The 18,406-nt window shown below is 33.9% G+C and overlaps 1 protein-coding gene across 1 annotated transcript in view; it reads right to left on the minus strand.

Annotated features, from left to right (window-relative positions):
• Positions 1–18,406, minus strand: part of LOC129229833 (pyruvate dehydrogenase phosphatase regulatory subunit, mitochondrial-like) — a gene marked incomplete at its 5' end in the record, with an annotated part of 96,666 nt that overhangs the window by 37,848 nt on the left and 40,412 nt on the right. The window contains 6 exon segments of the mRNA XM_054864207.1: positions 5,703–5,895; positions 8,939–9,063; positions 9,797–9,949; positions 14,089–14,203; positions 14,645–14,766; positions 16,832–16,913. Coding sequence (XP_054720182.1) covers positions 5,703–5,895; positions 8,939–9,063; positions 9,797–9,949; positions 14,089–14,203; positions 14,645–14,766; positions 16,832–16,913 — 790 coding nt within the window.

An 18,406-nucleotide genomic window follows, 5' to 3' on the forward strand; every position in this document is an offset into this window, starting at 1 on the left:
AATCCACTCCTACACCGCAGCAGGAAGAATGAGAAAATCATCGTGTGAGGAGGTGACCCAGTGGGTGCATGATGCCTGGCAAGCTGTCCGGGCCTCTACCATAATTTCAGCTTTTGTGAAGTTGGAAATCATCTCAGGTGAAAGAGAACTGGGTGACTTAGAAGGAAGTGACTGTGATGAAAGCGACTTTCAATTAGATGACAATTTGCCTTCCCTTTTTGATTCTGACAGGGACCGCGTTAAGCATTCGCCAATGCGCCAAATGCAATAAAACCGTAAAATCGGCGAACAAAATTCGAATTTGGCGAATTTATTGGTGAACAGAAAATTCTCTAAAATATACACAGAGGAAAAAAAATCTCCCGTCAGATGTCAATCTATATAAAAATTAGGTCCGTTCACAAAATTTGGACCCCTAAAAACGGACCCTTCACAAAATTCCGACCCCTAAAAATGAACCTTTCACAAAACTCCCAGACTAGCAATCACTGAAAGTTGTTTTATTCTCGGAACCCGCCGAGCAGATTGAGGTGCGTGCAAGCGCATTAGCATCAAATCAGAGCGTTACCGTCCATCGGATCGGAGGAAGGATGACGTTTGATTGTCGCCTCTTTGCGCCACTGTACTTGCGCCTCTCGCTGATTGGATATCGAGTGAGCAGCGTGGCTATCAAGTAGAAAGTGTTGGCGGATGCCTTGTTAAATGGCGCGTTTGTTTCATTTTTTTCGATGTCTGAAACATCGGAGTAAGATAGGAATGCTGTCTTTACTTCGTTAAAAGCTTTTACTTCTACTCTCAAATTTATTAAAGAATGATAAATATCACTTACAGTTGTTTTTAGTCATTTTTTCCTTTGAAAAATTACATATGATTTCTGGAAAAACTACTTAATTTTCATTTTTTTTCTCACCAAATTCCTAAAAACGGACAAAAATTCCTGCATATACCCCTGCCCTTATCCTCAAAAAATTGTTAAAGATTAAGTTATACTTCACTTTCTGATTGAATATTTCTGCAGACAAAAATACATTTAAAATGAGTAAAAGTTAGTCTTTGACTAAGACTTTTGAAATTTGGCTAACACTTTAAAAATTTGGCTAATTTACTGGTGAACGATTCGAAATCCTTAGTGCGATCCCTGTTCTGATATCGAAGAATCAGATTTCGAAGGTTTTGATGACGTGTGATTTTAATGTTACTATTTTGTCTTATTTTAATTGTATATGTATGTCTTGATTTTTACTCTTTTACGTTTTAATAAAAAAAATTTAAAGTATAAAACAGAGTTAATTGAATAAGATTTTAAATTTTGATAAAGTTATTTTGTGGAAAATCACAAGGTAAGATTTTTATTTATTTATTGTTTAAATTTATATTTCTGTTTGTGTAGAAAGTAATATAACCAATCAAAAATGATCGTATCTATATACATAGAAGAGAATTTTAGACTAATTGAACATCAGGGGCGCTATGTTTTGATTTGCTCTCCTGTGGCATATACGATGGGGCGGCTTATCTGATAAACTTTTTTTTAGTTACTTGATTAGTGTACATGCGGCGTATATGATAGGGCGGCATATCTACCCGAAATTACGATATGCTAACGGGATTTATTACATATCATATGAAAGATAAAACTATGCGTCGATACAGCGTACTTGATGATTTTTTTTTAAATTAATAAACAAGACATTGTTAAAAACTTCGCTATAGTACACAATATTTATAATATTTCTAAAACCTTGCATGTTTTCCTGATGAAAATCTAATTTAGCAAATGTCATAAAATTGCTCCTTAAGTTTTTTACAGAACAGCTCCTCAATAACAGAATCAGTATTGCTCGTCGGAATGAAGTAGTTATTTCCCATCTTGCTGTAAACAGTGTACTAAACTCATGTCGGATCTGTGGTAAGGGAAATCTTTCTTTAGCAGAATGCTCTGCCTGGAATGCAGAAAATGAATGAAAATGAAATTAATAGTCCGGTGCTCCTCAACTAAAACCAAGAACGTCCTTCTTCTATTAAATGAGTCTTTTGTTTAATTTGTTGGTGTCTTTTGTCGGAATGAAGTAGTTATTTCCCAACTTGCTGTAAACAGTGTACTAAACTCATGTCGGATCTGTGGTAAGGGAAATCTTTCTTTAGCAGAATGCTCTGCCTGGAATGCAGAAAATGAATGAAAATGAAATTAATAGTCCGGTGCTCCTCAACTAAAACCAAGAACGTCCTTCTTCTATTAAATGAGTCTTTTGTTTAATTTGTTGGTGTCTTTTGTCAGAATGAAGTAGTTATTTCCCACCTTGCTGTAAACAGTGTACTAAACTCATGTCGGATCTGTGGTAAGGGAAATCTTTCTTTAGCAGAATGCTCTGCCTGGAATGCAGAAAATGAATGAAAATGAAATTAATAGTCCGGTGCTCCTCAACTAAAACCAAGAACGTCCTTCTTCTATTAAATGAGTCTTTTGTTTAATTTGTTGGTGTCTTTTGTCGGAATGAAGTAGTTATTTCCCACCTTGCTGTAAACAGTGTACTAAACTCATGTCGGATCTGTGGTAAGGGAAATCTTTCTTTAGCAGAATGCTCTGCCTGGAATGCAGAAAATGAATGAAAATGAAATTAATAGTCCGGTGCTCCTCAACTAAAACCAAGAACGTCCTTCTTCTATTAAATGAGTCTTGTTTAATTTGTTGGTGTCTTTTGTCAGAATGAAGTAGTTATTTCCCACCTTGCTGTAAACAGTGTACTAAACTCATGTCGGATCTGTGGTAAGGGAAATCTTTCTTTAGCAGAATGCTCTGCCTGGAATGCAGAAAATGAATGAAAATGAAATTAATAGTCCGGTGCTCCTCAACTAAAACCAAGAACGTCCTTCTTCTATTAAATGAGTCTTTTGTTTAATTTGTTGGTGTCTTTTGTCGGAATGAAGTAGTTATTTCCCACCTTGCTGTAAACAGTGTACTAAACTCATGTCGGATCTGTGGTAAGGGAAATCTTTCTTTAGCAGAATGCTCTGCCTGGAATGCAGAAAATGAATGAAAATGAAATTAATAGTCCGGTGCTCCTCAACTAAAACCAAGAACGTCCTTCTTCTATTAAATGAGTCTTTTGTTTAATTTGTTGGTGTCTTTTGTCGGAATGAAGTAGTTATTTCCCACCTTGCTGTAAACAGTGTACTAAACTCATGTCGGATCTGTGGTAAGGGAAATCTTTCTTTAGCAGAATGCTCTGCCTGGAATGCAGAAAATGAATGAAAATGAAATTAATAGTCCGGTGCTCCTCAACTAAAACCAAGAACGTCCTTCTTCTATTAAATGAGTCTTTTGTTTAATTTGTTGGTGTCTTTTGTCAGAATGAAGTAGTTATTTCCCACCTTGCTGTAAACAGTGTACTAAACTCATGTCGGATCTGTGGTAAGGGAAATCTTTCTTTAGCAGAATGCTCTGCCTGGAATGCAGAAAATGAATGAAAATGAAATTAATAGTCCGGTGCTCCTCAACTAAAACCAAGAACGTCCTTCTTCTATTAAATGAGTCTTTTGTTTAATTTGTTGGTGTCTTTTGTCGGAATGAAGTAGTTATTTCCCACCTTGCTGTAAACAGTGTACTAAACTCATGTCGGATCTGTGGTAAGGGAAATCTTTCTTTAGCAGAATGCTCTGCCTGGAATGCAGAAAATGAATGAAAATGAAATTAATAGTCCGGTGCTCCTCAACTAAAACGAAGAACGTCCTTCTTCTATTAAATGAGTCTTTTGTTTAATTTGTTGGTGTCTTTTGTCGGAATGAAGTAGTTATTTCCCACCTTGCTGTAAACAGTGTACTAAACTCATGTCGGATCTGTGGTAAGGGGAATCTTTCTTTAGCAGAATGCTCTGCCTGGAATGCAGAAAATGAACGAAAATGAAATTAATAGTCCGATGCTCCTCAACTAAAACCAAGAACGTCCTTCTTCCATTAAATGAGTCTTTTGTGGAAAGTCGAATCATGTGATGGCAGTGTGCAGAGCTGTTTTAGGCATTTTGAATGGAGTTGTAGACCAAGGGGTCAAAACCCTCAATTGTACACTCCATATAGTGATGTGGATCGGGTAAATACCCAGCGGGTAGGTAAATATTTTTTGGGTATTTACCCAAGGCCTGGGTAAATACCCAAAAACTGGGTATTTAATAAAAAATGCAAAAAAGCCAATGAGAATTTTTTTTTTAAATCTAAATATGAAATAATTGGTAAAACTGATATATACATATGCATTACACAGTTTATAATATTTTTTATTGGAAGACTTGATGAAATCATGAAAGAAACATATCGTGAACCAAAGAACCTTTCTTTTCAATGTCATAATTGGAGAAGTATAAGCAATTCATTATGAACTTCAGGATTTCAAAATCACAATCTAGGTTAGTCATATCCAAAATGAAAAAAAAAGGAAGCATGAGGGATGTTTGGAAGAATAAACTGAGAAGTTATTAAGAAACTATGGTGCTATTTATTTTATTGATATTTAAGTGATATCATGGAAAATATAGAAACAGTTTTCACATTAATAAACAAAAAAAAAAGCAAAATTTTCTTTTCTGTTGCCTTGCTCATTTGCATTTGCTCCCCTGTAGGGTGGGAAGGTAAAGGGGTGGGAAGGGTATTTATCCGAAGGCAGGGTAAATCCCCTAGTAATTGCGCATTTTGCAAAAATTTTTTAGGTAGTATTAAAAGGTGACTATTATCTTTTTTAAACATAAACCCTAAAATAAAAGATTAAATATTTTAAATGAATTTTAAATGTTTATGTATATTATGTGTGTGTGTGTATATATATGTGTGTGTGATACAGAATACACCTGAACAATTGAACTAAGTTTGGAGGAAATTTCTGCATAAGATATAGGTAAATAAATTGTAATAATAAATTGAGCGACATTTCGTTACATTTTGATGTCATGCAGGGACATATTACTGGGTTATAAAAGACTAGGACCTTAAAAAATTGATGTTTGCTTTTTTTTTTGTAACCAGTTAAGCTTTTTTCTTTTTGTAGAATGGCTTTTTATATCTGAAATTTGGCTACCAACATTGATTAGGCATACCCAACACATTTAATGTGAATATCATATTAGATTGCTAAGCTGTTTCACACAATAATTCTTTAAATATGTGATCAAAATGCAATTTTTGGGCAAAAATTTATTGTTTTGTATATGGTTGGTTGTATATATACATAATGGAATACATACAGAAAAGTATTTTAGATGAATATAAATTTTTGAAATAAATACCCGGGTATTTACCCATTTTGGGTATTTACCCGGGTATATACCCTGGGTATTTACCCCTAAAAATAAATACCCGGGTATTTTACATCACTAACTCCATACCACACTTGTTACCCCAGAATCGTTTTCCACATCCAGCAAATCAAACTGATCCTGGACAGAATTTTCAATCACATCCTGATATATTTCAACAAGACAATTTTAACTCTCACATGGGTCATCCATAAGGGACGACTTGAGCTGCGATACAATGCAATCTGACGTCCTTATAAAGTTCAGCAGTTTAATCAATTTTTGGAACAAGGTATGTATAATCATTCTCAGAAAATTTGGGAGTTTCTTAGGAATTTTTCATCAAATGAGAGCAAGGACAAAGTGAATGATTTATACAAATATAACCTAATAAACTGAAAATCAATTAATGATAATCACCAACTGCTTCTTTCACTCTCTCCTCCAGAAATTTCTTATTGTTGTGGGCATCAACAAATCTCCTTACGTCAAATGGCAAAAGGTAAGCTTTGGGTTCTCCAGTAGTGATCCAATCTGCAAGTTCTTTCCCTAAACCACCAGCTGGTTGCACAGCATTCACATTCATACCAACAACGACATATAAATTGTCAATCTAAATGTTGGGAACAGAGGTAGTTAGCCTTTCACATTTGAATGAGGAATTAAACAGAAAAATAAAACCGAAATTTTACAAGAAAAACAGAGCATGGGGAAAATTTTTAATGAAGAGAAAAAGACTAATTTGAATGAAGTTGATTATTATTAGAATGAAAACATACTTTAAAAAAGGAAAAAAAAACTTTATATGAATTCAAATTTATACTAATAATTTAATAACTAAAATCAAACTTAGAAAATACAATGAGTATCTTTACTAATAATAAAGCTGAAAGTCTGGATCTCTATCTCTGTAGACATCCAGAGATCCAGACTTTGTGACGCACATAGATCCAGACTGTGTGATGCACATAGCGCCTAGACCGTTTGGCCAATATCTATGAAATTTGGCACAAATTTGGTTTGTAGCATAATGGCGTGCACCTCGAAGTGATTTTTCGAAAATTCGATTTCGTTCTTTTTCTATTCCAATTTTAAGAACATTTTACCCAGCAAATTATCAAAACACGGACCAGCAAATTACCATAATGTGGACGAGCAAATTACCATTACGTGGACAAACAAATTAACATAGCAAATTGGCGAGAAATTCATCATCCATTATTTGTAAATACACAGGTGAACCAAGTGACCTTTTAATTTTCTACTAGGGGCAAAGAGGTACAGGTACCGCTAGTTTAAAATAAAAAAAATAAGTTACTTTAAATATTTAAATTAGCTTAAGTTAAAATAAACTAAGGGGTCAAAATGATTGAAATATTTACAAGATGCAAAAGAATTTAAACCTCAAGCCCAGATGCAACTTTTAACAACACTATTTCAATCTTTAAAGTCAATCGCAGTTTTGTAAACAAAAAATATCACAAGAGGTAATTAGAAACATAACACTTGTTTCATTCTTTAAAAATTGCATTCCAATGCATCAGTTCATATGTCATTTCTATATTTATTCTAGCTTAAAGGTGTAAGAAGCAAATGTTGAATAAAGTTTTAAAAATAATTATATATTAAAAATTAAAATGATAAAAGAAATTGGTTTCACATAGCATAGGCTAAAAGAAATTAAAATTTCTAAAACAATTGAAATAATTTTGGGATGCAAAAGGATTAAAACTATGTAAATAAAGTGCAATTATTGGTGATAAAACATAGGCTTATTACACGGTAGAAATTAAGAAATTTTTCATTTCAAATATTAGAGATCTTTTTAAACTATTTAAAAAAATATGTTGTATGAAAAAAAAAGCTAAAATATATAAGCAAGAAAAACAATTTCTCCCGATACACATGCTTAATTAATTAGAAACTGCTGTTAATTACATTATTAGTTTGCTTGTATTCATTCTAGTGCTGGGAGATTTGAAGAGAATGGGAATTGAAAAGTTAAGAGGTGAGGCTGTTTTAAAAATAACTGTTAACTACTTCAATTTACTGAATTCGCAGGCAAATTCTGACCGTAAATAGAAGGGAAATTTTGCAAGATATGAATTTTGATTAGTGCACTGAAGTACTGCAACCAAAGATTGCAAAGCAACAAGATTAGTCAGCAAAAATTTAATATCAACAGTAAGCAAAATTTTTATAAATTGGGACAATAAAGAATATTATAATTTTAAAAATCAGGGGGAAATAAATTGAAAAGGGGAAGAGTGAGCAATTCCGCAAAACCAGGGATTCTTGCACGAAACTTAGGAGAAAGGACAATTCTTAGCTGTATTGAAAAAGTAGGAAACCGTTTACGAACTTTTGACAACACAGCTGATAATCGGAAGAAATTCTTTTTCAACTGAAAAGTTTGGCGAGTAGAGCCTGATTTAAGTGTATGGATAAGAAACACAAGCTTGGGGGGGGGGGGCAAAATTACAAAAAAAGTTTTTCATCAAGAATGTTTATATTTGTTTGCACTACAAAATTTTTCTGAATATTTTTTGTTCTAGTGTAAGTTTGAAAATTAAATTGTTATTGCTGGCAACAAGGTTTATGAGTTCAGCGGAAATTAACTTTCTTCGATGGAGTGAAAAACTATCTGGAGTGACATCTAGCGTAGTATGAGACCACTCGGATGTCACTCCATATTAGTAGAGAGCTTATTTTTACTGCTTAAATAAGGCATTTATTTTTGTTGATTTACAATATTTTAAGATGTTTGAATCTTTTACAATTGTTTATTTATGTAAGATTCAAATTACAAATATATTACAGTGATATTATGAAAACATATTTTAATATATATTTACACTCTCAGTTTACTGCAACCTATAGCCGTGCAAATGTCAATGGGGTCAACCTAAAAAAAAAAATCAATGGTGCAGATTACACCTTTTTTTTTGGGGGGGGGGGCTTTTTTTGGATGGTACACCTTTTTTGTTGGGGGATGGAAACCTCTGCAATGACAAAAAGACGTGCAATTAAGCACGTTCTCCGGCTCTGCAAGTCAAGGGGGCCCCACAGGTTTGTTGTGCTTACAGTCCCAAAATTTCTAAATTGGGCCCTGTTGGCGAGTTTTGAAAAACAAAACTTCCAATTTTCAATTTCCAGCTGCAAAATCAGCCTATTTCAGTTCTTAGAGAAGAATGTAGAACCCTTTGATATCTTATGGGCAACTTAGGTGAGTTTTCAAAATGGAAGTTTTGATTTTTTATTTTTAACAAGGGGCAAAATCGACGAATTTCGCTATTTATGAATTAGGAGCAAAATGTAGCAGGTTTTCAAAATAGAAGCAGTTCTGTGCAGTTGGAGAAGATTTTCCACCCCTGACTGGGTCTAAATTTTATGATTTATTTATTTATTCATTTACTAAGGTTTAAACATTTTAATTACTTCCAAAGTAATTTTGTAGCGTTTCTGTAACGATGTTTTCATGACAAATGTGCCTACTGAACTCAGAAAAACTGGGGTATAATGCTAAATATTTAAACAATTGAAAAATGCCAAGTGTCAATAGTATACAGTAATTAAGAAAAATATTTTCCATTTTCAAAAAAGTGAGAATTTCATCTAAAATTTCAAAAGAAAATTTAACATAAAGGTATATATACCTCTGCGGTTTCTCCTAAAATCCAGTGTCCATCTGGAGTAAATGTATCTGGTCCACTAGTATATTTTTGTATATCAACTTGATTGAGAATAGGCACACGAAAGCAAGCTTCTTCATAGACAGGTTCTAGAGAAAGATTTAACAAAGTAATTTTTTTTTTTAAATATCACTTCATTTCCAAAGCAAGACAATGTGCATCACTTTTTAGTTTTCATTTTGAATCCATGTTATAATTATAAGCACATCAATGGCTGAAATTAAGTTTTATTTGAGGCATGCATATTTAAATTATATTTTGAAGATACAATTTTAACTCTTAAAAATACAAAGATTATAATTTACAATTGGTCACCATGGAATTTACATTTGACGGTGATTATCAGGAAAAGTGCCAATCTGAGTATAAGGAAATTATAATTTTTAAAAGGAATTTAGGAAAAAAATTAATAGGGTATTTTACCAACAGATAAGCTTTTTTTTCTTTTTTTAAATTAAGGGCAAGGTCAAAGTGACCATTTAGCCTTATTTTAGGGGCGTTGTCATTTTGGACTGTAGTGAAGAAAATATTTTTGAAGCATATTTGAAGAGATGAAACTAATTTTAAAACAAGATAAGTTTAACAGGAAAAGCAATGCTTTAAGGCTGTCTTTTTTTTTTTTTTTTAGCTAGGTCAAATGTACTATGTTTATATACATGAAACACACCGCCAACTCAGTCATTTCCAGCCGACGACTGCAGTAAAATGACAGAATGTACTATGTTTATGACTAGAGTGTAAGACAGATAAATGAGATTTTATCGAAGAAATGCTTATAGAAAAAAATGAGGTAAGTCATTTTTTCAGTACTAGGATGCTTACTAAAATACTCCCAGTCAGAAGATAAGTCTTGAAAAGAAAACTCTTCAGGAACTTTTTCACAAAACAAAGGCCTAGCTTGCTTGGGGAATCCACCAATCATGAATCCAGAATTGAATTCTCGTACATAAACTCCAGCATCATAATCCCTCAGAACTGTAAAGAAGTTAAGTAATCAACATCAAAATTAAACTATTTTAAAGAAAACTCCCATTTTGCTAAAAGAAAGTTTAGTACAGTAGAACCCTGCTTAACTATGAGGATTGGGGGACATGATTTGCACCCAACTTATTAACATTATCATGATAAATGAAAGCTTTTTTCAAGTGAATAAATTAATAAAGGTAATGTAAAACACAATACAATACTAATTGACCTTGAATTCAATGCCCTGTCCATTATTAATGTTGAAATTGCATCTTACATTGTTGCATATATCAGGTTTTAAAAAGAAGCATTTAAATAAAAATATATACAAAGAAGAACAGTCTAAAAATAATATAAATTCAGACTGGGGGATGAGTATGTTTTCTGAATCTGGATCAGAAAGAGTTTAGAAAGCAGAAGATATTGTACATAAAAAATAGGATGTATGACAGGGGTGCCCATAGGGCGGGAATATGGCGCAAGTTGCGCCATCAAAGTTTCTAGGGGAGATTTATTTATTTCTTTATTTATTCATTCAAATTTATTTACTAATTTATTTTTTTAGTTTGTGTGTGTGTATGTCACTGGCGTCGCACAGATCTTTTCTAATATAATAATTTTAATTCTTAAAAATAGATAACATTTTAAAGAATAAATAAAAAAAGTATTTCAAAAAATAAAAATAAATAAAAGAGCAAAAAATAAAAACAGGAAAGAGGGTTAAGATTTTTTTTGGGGGGGGGGGATTTGGGGTATTGTCCTGGGGGAGAGGGGCACCCCTGATATATGACACAATGCAGACTTCACAAATGAAAGAATACAGTATTGTTACAAATCCTGTAAATAGTAATTATTGTAGTAACGTAACCTGTAAATAGTTTCCCATAATGAATATACAACCCCTTAACATATGGCTAAAGTATACAATCCCCCATTCTTCTTTTCTTATTTCATTCACTGATTTTATCAATGAAAGTGTAGTTGTAGAACGTTGTAGCATTTTCTGGAATCTTTAAGAGCTCTCTTTTCGGTGTCTATATAAACGGTTACGTGGGATAAAGCAGTGAGTTTCGATTGAGAATTTGTGCTGTGAGTGGATTAGCTCTGTTTATTGCGAGGCATTTCGCTGTGTTGTTTTCGTATTTGGAAGTAAATACGTATGTAAACGTTGAGTTTACGGTGTTGTGTGATAATTGCTTAATTGCTGATGAATAATTTAGCAGTTGTTGACGATCTTTCCAGTACATAGTGTAAATAAATTTCCTGAGTTTTTATCAAGAACTGTGTCTTCATTTCAAGAAAGTGGAAGTCGCACCGAATCCGTTACAAATTGGCGCCCAACGTGGGGCTTCTTCTGGACTTTCTTGGAGTAAGTGTGACTTGGGACATTTTTTTCATAAAGACTCTTTGAATTTATAGACTTTGTTTTTATGGTGATTACTCGTGCAATTAAACCAATATCACTCACGTTGGCGACTCTCACAGGAATTACACCCTTAGAAAGGTCCACAAGCGTAGATGCTACCAAAACTCCTTTTGGGCTATTGCTTAAGTTGGGGTATTCAATGAGTCCAAATCGAAAACTATTGCTTTCTTCAATGGAGCCAGGTATTAATGATTCTGACCTTGAGGGAATCGATAAATCTGTTTGGGCTATTATTTGATGAGCGGATTTTACATCACTTTCTGCGGGGAAAACGGCTATGTCTTCTCTCATTGGGTGCAGCTCATTAGTCTTGAAGTCGAGGTTGAGGTCATACTTCTTTAAAAAGTCCAATCCGAGAATGAAGGGGTCTGTGATAGCAGCAACGAATGCCGTATGATGGTAAGTGGCATTTCCAAACACAATTTCTAAGTTCACTTTACCTTCAATCTCGATCTTGTCACCTGTCACAGTTTGGAGGGTAACGCAGGGCGGCGTCCATAGAATGTTGAGTCCAAATTGACGAGCCACATCTGTTCTAATAATTGTAACATTGGCTCCAGTGTCAATAATCAGTTCGCAGGGAAACTCGTTTACATATGCGTAAACAAACAGTCCATTACTGCCGCCACTCGTCGATGAAATCTGGAAAACTTTAAGATGGGGCTCATTCCAATTTGGCGACCTCCGCCCCGCGAGATTGCCATGGCTTAGTTTTCCTGGACCCGAGAGGGAGAGGTGCTCCTCCCTCTGGTTTCTTGGCGAGCTTCACAGTTTCTTCGTAAGTGACCCTCGCCGCCGCATTTCCAGCACTTAAGTGGTTGTCGATTTTGGTCCTTGGGAGCCGAAATCCTTTTGAGGGTTCCTGCAATTTCTTTCATTTGCTTTTCAAGTTCATCAAAACGTGACGAAACCGGATCAGGCTCATCAGTTTTCACGCCGCGGTTTGAATGGCGATCCTTGCGGGTTGCTTGCTGGGCGGCGTCCAACTTCATCGCATACACAACAGCAGAATTCAGGTCTTTGACATCCGCCATCCGTAGAGCTTTCTGGATTTCCGGATCTCGAACACCGTCGATGTAGTAGTTGAGTGCCAGGTTGTCTCGAACATCCGCAGGACAGTCGCAAAAAGCAAGATGAGACAGTCTCTCGACGTCCGCCGCTAGCTCTTGCAGGGTTTCCCCAGTTTTCTGGAAACAGGACTTCAACTGGAGTCGGCTGAAATCTTTCTGGCACTTCTCACCGAAGCGAAGCTCCAACGCAGATGTGAGAGTGGCGAAATCCAGGCGCTGGCTGTCCGGAAGGGTCTGGACAATGTCCGCTGCGTCACCTCTCAGGGATGCTGCAAGATGACAGGCCTTGGTAGCAGAGTCCCATCCGTTCGCTTCCGCCACTATCATGAATTGAGTTTTGTAAACCTGCCACGAAGTTTTCCCATCAAATGTGGCAAGTTTAATGGACGGTCGAGCAACCGATGTGGGAGCGCCAAACTGTACAGAGCTGCTTTCCGCGGTCGCCAATCTCCTTTCCACGTCCTTAAAGATCTCTTCTTTAAGTAGATGAAATCTTCTATCTTCTTCTTCAAATTTATTTTCTACAGCATTGAATCGGCTTTCAACGGTATCAAATTTTTCTTCAATAGCATCAACTCGATGCTCTATGTCATTAAATTTATTTTCCATCACAGTCTTTACCGAAATAAGGTTGTTTTTAATTTCTTCTTGGTTAGACGTTAAATCCTTTTTCAGCACCGTTAAATCGCTTTTTAACTGGTCTTGATTTGCCAACATACTTGCAGTCAGATCACTTTTTAATTGTTCTTGATTAGCCGCCATATCATTTTTTAATTGTTCTTGATTAGCCGCCAAACTTTCGGTCAAGTCACTTTTCACAGTATTAATTGCTGCCAGAAGTTGTTTTAATTGGTCATCCATTGCGCTATTGGTTATTATTTAATGTGTGTAATTGTGAACTTGTGATAGAAGTTTGGCACCCTTTCTGGGGATTGTACTGCCCGGGACGTGCAGTCCTTAGGAAGGGGGCAATGTTACAAATCCTGTAAATAGTAATTATTGTAGTAACGTAACCTGTAAATAGTTTCTCGTAATGAATATACAACCCCTTAACATATGGCTAAAGTATACAATCCCCTATTCTTCTTTTCTTATTTCATTCACTGATTTTATCAATGAAAGTGTAGTTGTAGAACGTTGTAGCATTTTCTGGAATCTTTGAGAGCTCTCTTTTCGGTGTCTATATAAACGGTTACGTGGGATAAAGCAGTGAGTTTCGATTGAGAATTTGTGCTGTGAGTGGATTAGCTCTGTTTATTGCGAGGCATTTCGCTGTGTTGTTTTCGTATTTGGAAGTAAATACGTATGTAAACGTTGAGTTTACGGTGTTGTGTGATAATTGCTTAATTGCTGATGAATAATTTAGCAGTTGTTGACGATCTTTCCTGTACATAGTGTAAATAAATTTCCTGAGTTTTTATCAAGAACTGTGTCTTCATTTCAAGAAAGTGGAAGTCGCACCGAATCCGTTACAGTATTTTTAAACACATTGCTAAAATGTCAAAGGAACATGATTGCATATAACCAACTTAATGGTATACCAGAGGATGGTATATTAGGTTCTACTGTACTTTGAAAAAAAAAAAAAAACAAAAAACAAAAAAAATCAGAAAAACTTTTGTTTAATGAATAAAAAAAAAAAAAAGACTTACTAGGGGTTGTAGATGTTAACCCAGGAACAGGTCTTGTTATGGCATATGCATTTTCAGCAGCTTGTATTGGAATATTGCAAGGAGGAATGCAATTTATAGCTAAAGTTCTAGTCCACTGATATTAGGAAAAAAAAAGCGAAGTTCATCATATAAAAATAACATTTTTTGCAATTTTTTCCACAGAAACTGCTCAAAACATATATTAGACAACATACATTAACAAAAGGTCTGCACTTGCCTATGCTAAACAAGCAATAAAAACTGAAATTAAAAAACAGAAATAAAGATATTTTGCTGTAAGTTACCGCCCATAGCCAGGGCTAAGGCAGAAATACACAAAATATACTGCCAGCTCAGTCATTCTACCGCCAGCTTAAGAATGACTGAGCTGTCAGTGTGTTTTGTATAAGAATAAAGTTCAAGATAGATTGAAAAAAAATATTTCAGGAATATTAATGGTTTCCTAAGTTTCTCTCCCCTTTCATACAACAATAATGTCTTACATATAACTATTTTCTTAAATGTTACACTAAAGATAAAAAAAATTCACTCTCACCATTCCTGCACACAGAATCAAATGTTCACAGTTGATAACTCCGAAGTTTGTTTTAACACCAGTCACTTTTGTTCCATTGGTGAGAATTTCCAGAACTTTTATTCCTTCATAGTACTTAACACCTAAAAGTATCACAAATCTACTAATTTTCTTATTCATTCATAAATGAACTCTTATTTATTTATTGTTTAATTTATTTACTGATTTCTTCATCCATTCATTCATTTGAAGAAAAGTCTGATTCATTATCAAATAAAAACTATTTTATTAGAATCATCCTTTTAATTATCACTATACCTCATATATAGGGCTGAGTGATAATTTTCCACTTTTATTTGAAGGAACAAATTCCCAACTAAAAATAAAAAATGATAATTCAATTCAAAAACCCTTATAAAATACATTGTTCTACCTTTATCTATTGTTATTTTCAAAATAAATTTTTAATTTGTTCTTTGCTCCACAATTCTCTACTTTATTTTCAGGGAGAGGGGGTGTCAGTGAAACATATGCTTCCTATCAGTATGTGACAGTGGGACACATATGTTTCGGAAGAACTGAAATAACGACTAAAAATGCAATGAAAAGATAAATTAGTTGAACTGAGATATATCATGCAGGATCATTCGAAACTACTGGAATGACAGATATGTCTCAGTGGTAACAAAAGTGGTCAAGAAAAGGTAACAAAACAATGGTAACAACAGTGGCAGTGATAACAACAGTGCAAAACAAAGGTCAGAGGTCACAAAAGGGTAAAGTAACAATTTGCAGTTCTGAATAGATCCTGCATCCAGTTTGTTAAAATAGAGGCATAAGCACATGTCGTGTGAGGATCCATTTGCTGTAGATTCGTGCATCGCCTGATAATTGTTTAAAAGCAAAAGGCATTCTAGAAAATATTTTACATATGCATTGTATGTTGATTTTCCTACCTGCAGATAGTTTTGAGTTGTGTGCGCAGACACTTTATATTTTTATCATACTATGCCAGTATCATCCAGTTTCTTAAGTTGAAACCCTTTTAAAATATCGAAATTTCCATAGTTTCACAGTAGAAATTTTTAAAGTCTGTAGTAAGATTGTAACTGCTGTTGAGAATGCAACAGATTCTAATATTCAATTGACTAAAACATCGTAGAGGTGACAGAAAAAATTCATTTCATGCAAATACCTTTTTGTCTCATTTTTGAAAGCATTGATAGTCAACTATTCATATGATCGAAAAAATTGCCTGCTTGAGAAAATTTAAATATTTGTTGAATTAATTTGAATTTAGGCTCCCAGATCACAACAAGATTAAATTAAAATAAGTCATAAGGCAGCCTTCCACCCCCTCCCACTATGGAAAAAATCCATGCACAGACTAAGAAGCTTAAAAAATATCACAAAAAAAAACTTATAACACAAAAAAATCATACAGAAATGTTTTTATGATCTAAATGCTAACCACTGTTTAATGCCCATAATGGTTAAAAGAAACATAAGTTCATAAAAATAAGCAAGTAAATTCAAATAAAGAAGTACTGAAATATTATTGTTTGAGATAAAATCTATTATTCCAACACATCATAGGATTAAAAAAAAATATATATAAGCAATAAATTTTTACTGGAAATCATTTTTGACCAATATAAATATAAAGTGGGCACCTATCAGGAGGAAAAGGAGAAGGAAAACAATGTAGGATAATGGATAAAAGAGTTTACATCTATAAATTAGAACTTATTTTTCAGGACAATGGGGAAAAGGCAGACTAAACTTTGTAAAAAAAAATAAAATAAAATAAAATAAAAGGTTTTTAGGGAGAACGGAGCCAATTTGGAATTCTGAGTACATGTAAGATGACAAATTATTTTCTCATCTCAATGAAACATAGATGAAAAAAATACAATTTAAATGCTAAGCAAATTTATCAGGGGCAGAAACATTGTTTGAAAAAACTGGCCACAATATAATATCAATTTTGGTACTTTTGTTACAATATAAAACTAATATCAATAGGTACCCGCCATAACAAAATTTTGTAATAAAATTAATAGATGGCGTTATAACACTTCTTTTGTCATTAATTCTATTGAGCCCAAATAAATCAAATAGTTGATTAATTTTAATTTTATTCCTCATTTGTCAAATTCATTTTCTGCTAATTGAAAACTAAAGGAAACAGCAATAACAAAACATCACCTCCATCTTGGGCCACTTTAGCAAGGGCATGGCACACACTCAATGGATTCACAACACCATCACTAGGCACCCAAATACCTCCCTGAGAGGAAGAAGGGAACACTCGTTAACTCTTGTCGGTCTATAATAAATGCAGTAAAACTAACTCATGAATAAACTGCATGAATTACAGCACAAATTAATATTTTCCAAATTAATTTTTAAAAAATTAAAATAATAATTAATTTTTAAAACTTTGAAAGTTAACACTTAAATTGTTAAACCTCTGCAAAAACATAGAAATTTGAATTTTGGTTAAATTTTATTACTAGCTTAAACAAATTTGAAAGCATTTCATCCGTTTAGTTCTTATTAAAAATCATAATATAAATCAAGAATAGTAAGGAACATAATACACCTGTTAAATTGTCTCTACGTCTGGAACTCATTGTAGTGCATAACTTTTTTGCGGTTGAAGTTTCTTTCGAACTTCACGCAGGTCAGTGGTGTAATGTTGACTATGCCCAATGCAGCTCCTCCTTATTGAATCGAAGTTTTTTATCTTCAAATAGTTTGGTCTGTTGCGTGTTATTTTTGGATGAACCCTTTTGTGTGTAATCAAATGTAATTTTGCGACTTTTTCAGAAGGCATCAAGCACACATTCATATTATCAATGCATGTATATAATTTCTACTGTAATTTAAGATGAGAAAACTTAACAAGCACGTAGGTGTTTCAAAAAGTAAGGTAAACAAGAACTGCGACTGGTGTGCAGGTTCTCTGCATAAATAAAAATCACGCGGAAGATAACAAATATGATCAGAGCTTTCAAACGGTGCCGGTATTTGGAGCTGGGTGGCAACTAACGAAACAAAATGTCAGTTAGACAATGGCTGCATTGACAGAAACATAGTCCACCACTGAAACAGGAAGTGTGATAAGATTTTTGCGTTGGGAGCTATTGGACCACCCTCCTTATATTCCCGACCTCGCCCCAAGTGCTTCCATTGCTTTGGATTTTTATGAGGACGGTCTAATATAGTCTAACCTCGATTTAATGAATTCATTGGGATCGAAACTTTTTACTTTAAATCGAGGCTATTCGTAATATCGGGAAGTGATAATTTTTTTTTTTTAAACTGCACATTCCCTATCTAAAAGCTCAAAAAAGCAACTGCACATAAATATCCATAATTAGAAAGTGTACAATTTTTATTTTGAATTCCCCGACTAATTACATGCTAGTTAATATGAAATTTTAAAGTACCGAGTAATAGATGTTTGACAATTTCCTTGATACTTGACTATAAATATTCTCTTTTTATTTTATGAAGAAAAGAAAATACTCTGTTATTTACAGCCTGCAGCATGAGACATGTTCTTAGTTTCCAGGCCATGTAAAGCATTTGAAAAAGTAAGTTTTAATGGGAGTATTATCGTTTTCTGGATTATTATCGCTATTAATTAGTTGCCTTCTTGGCCGTCAAAGATTGTAACTCCAAAAAAAGTCTTTTTCTGCTTCGGACAATATGGATATTTCATTTGGAAAACAATCCAATATTTCCTAACACAAATTAACAAAAAAAAATTCTATT

This window comes from Uloborus diversus, chromosome 9, assembly GCF_026930045.1.
Source record: "Uloborus diversus isolate 005 chromosome 9, Udiv.v.3.1, whole genome shotgun sequence".
Taxonomy (NCBI): domain Eukaryota; kingdom Metazoa; phylum Arthropoda; class Arachnida; order Araneae; family Uloboridae; genus Uloborus; species Uloborus diversus.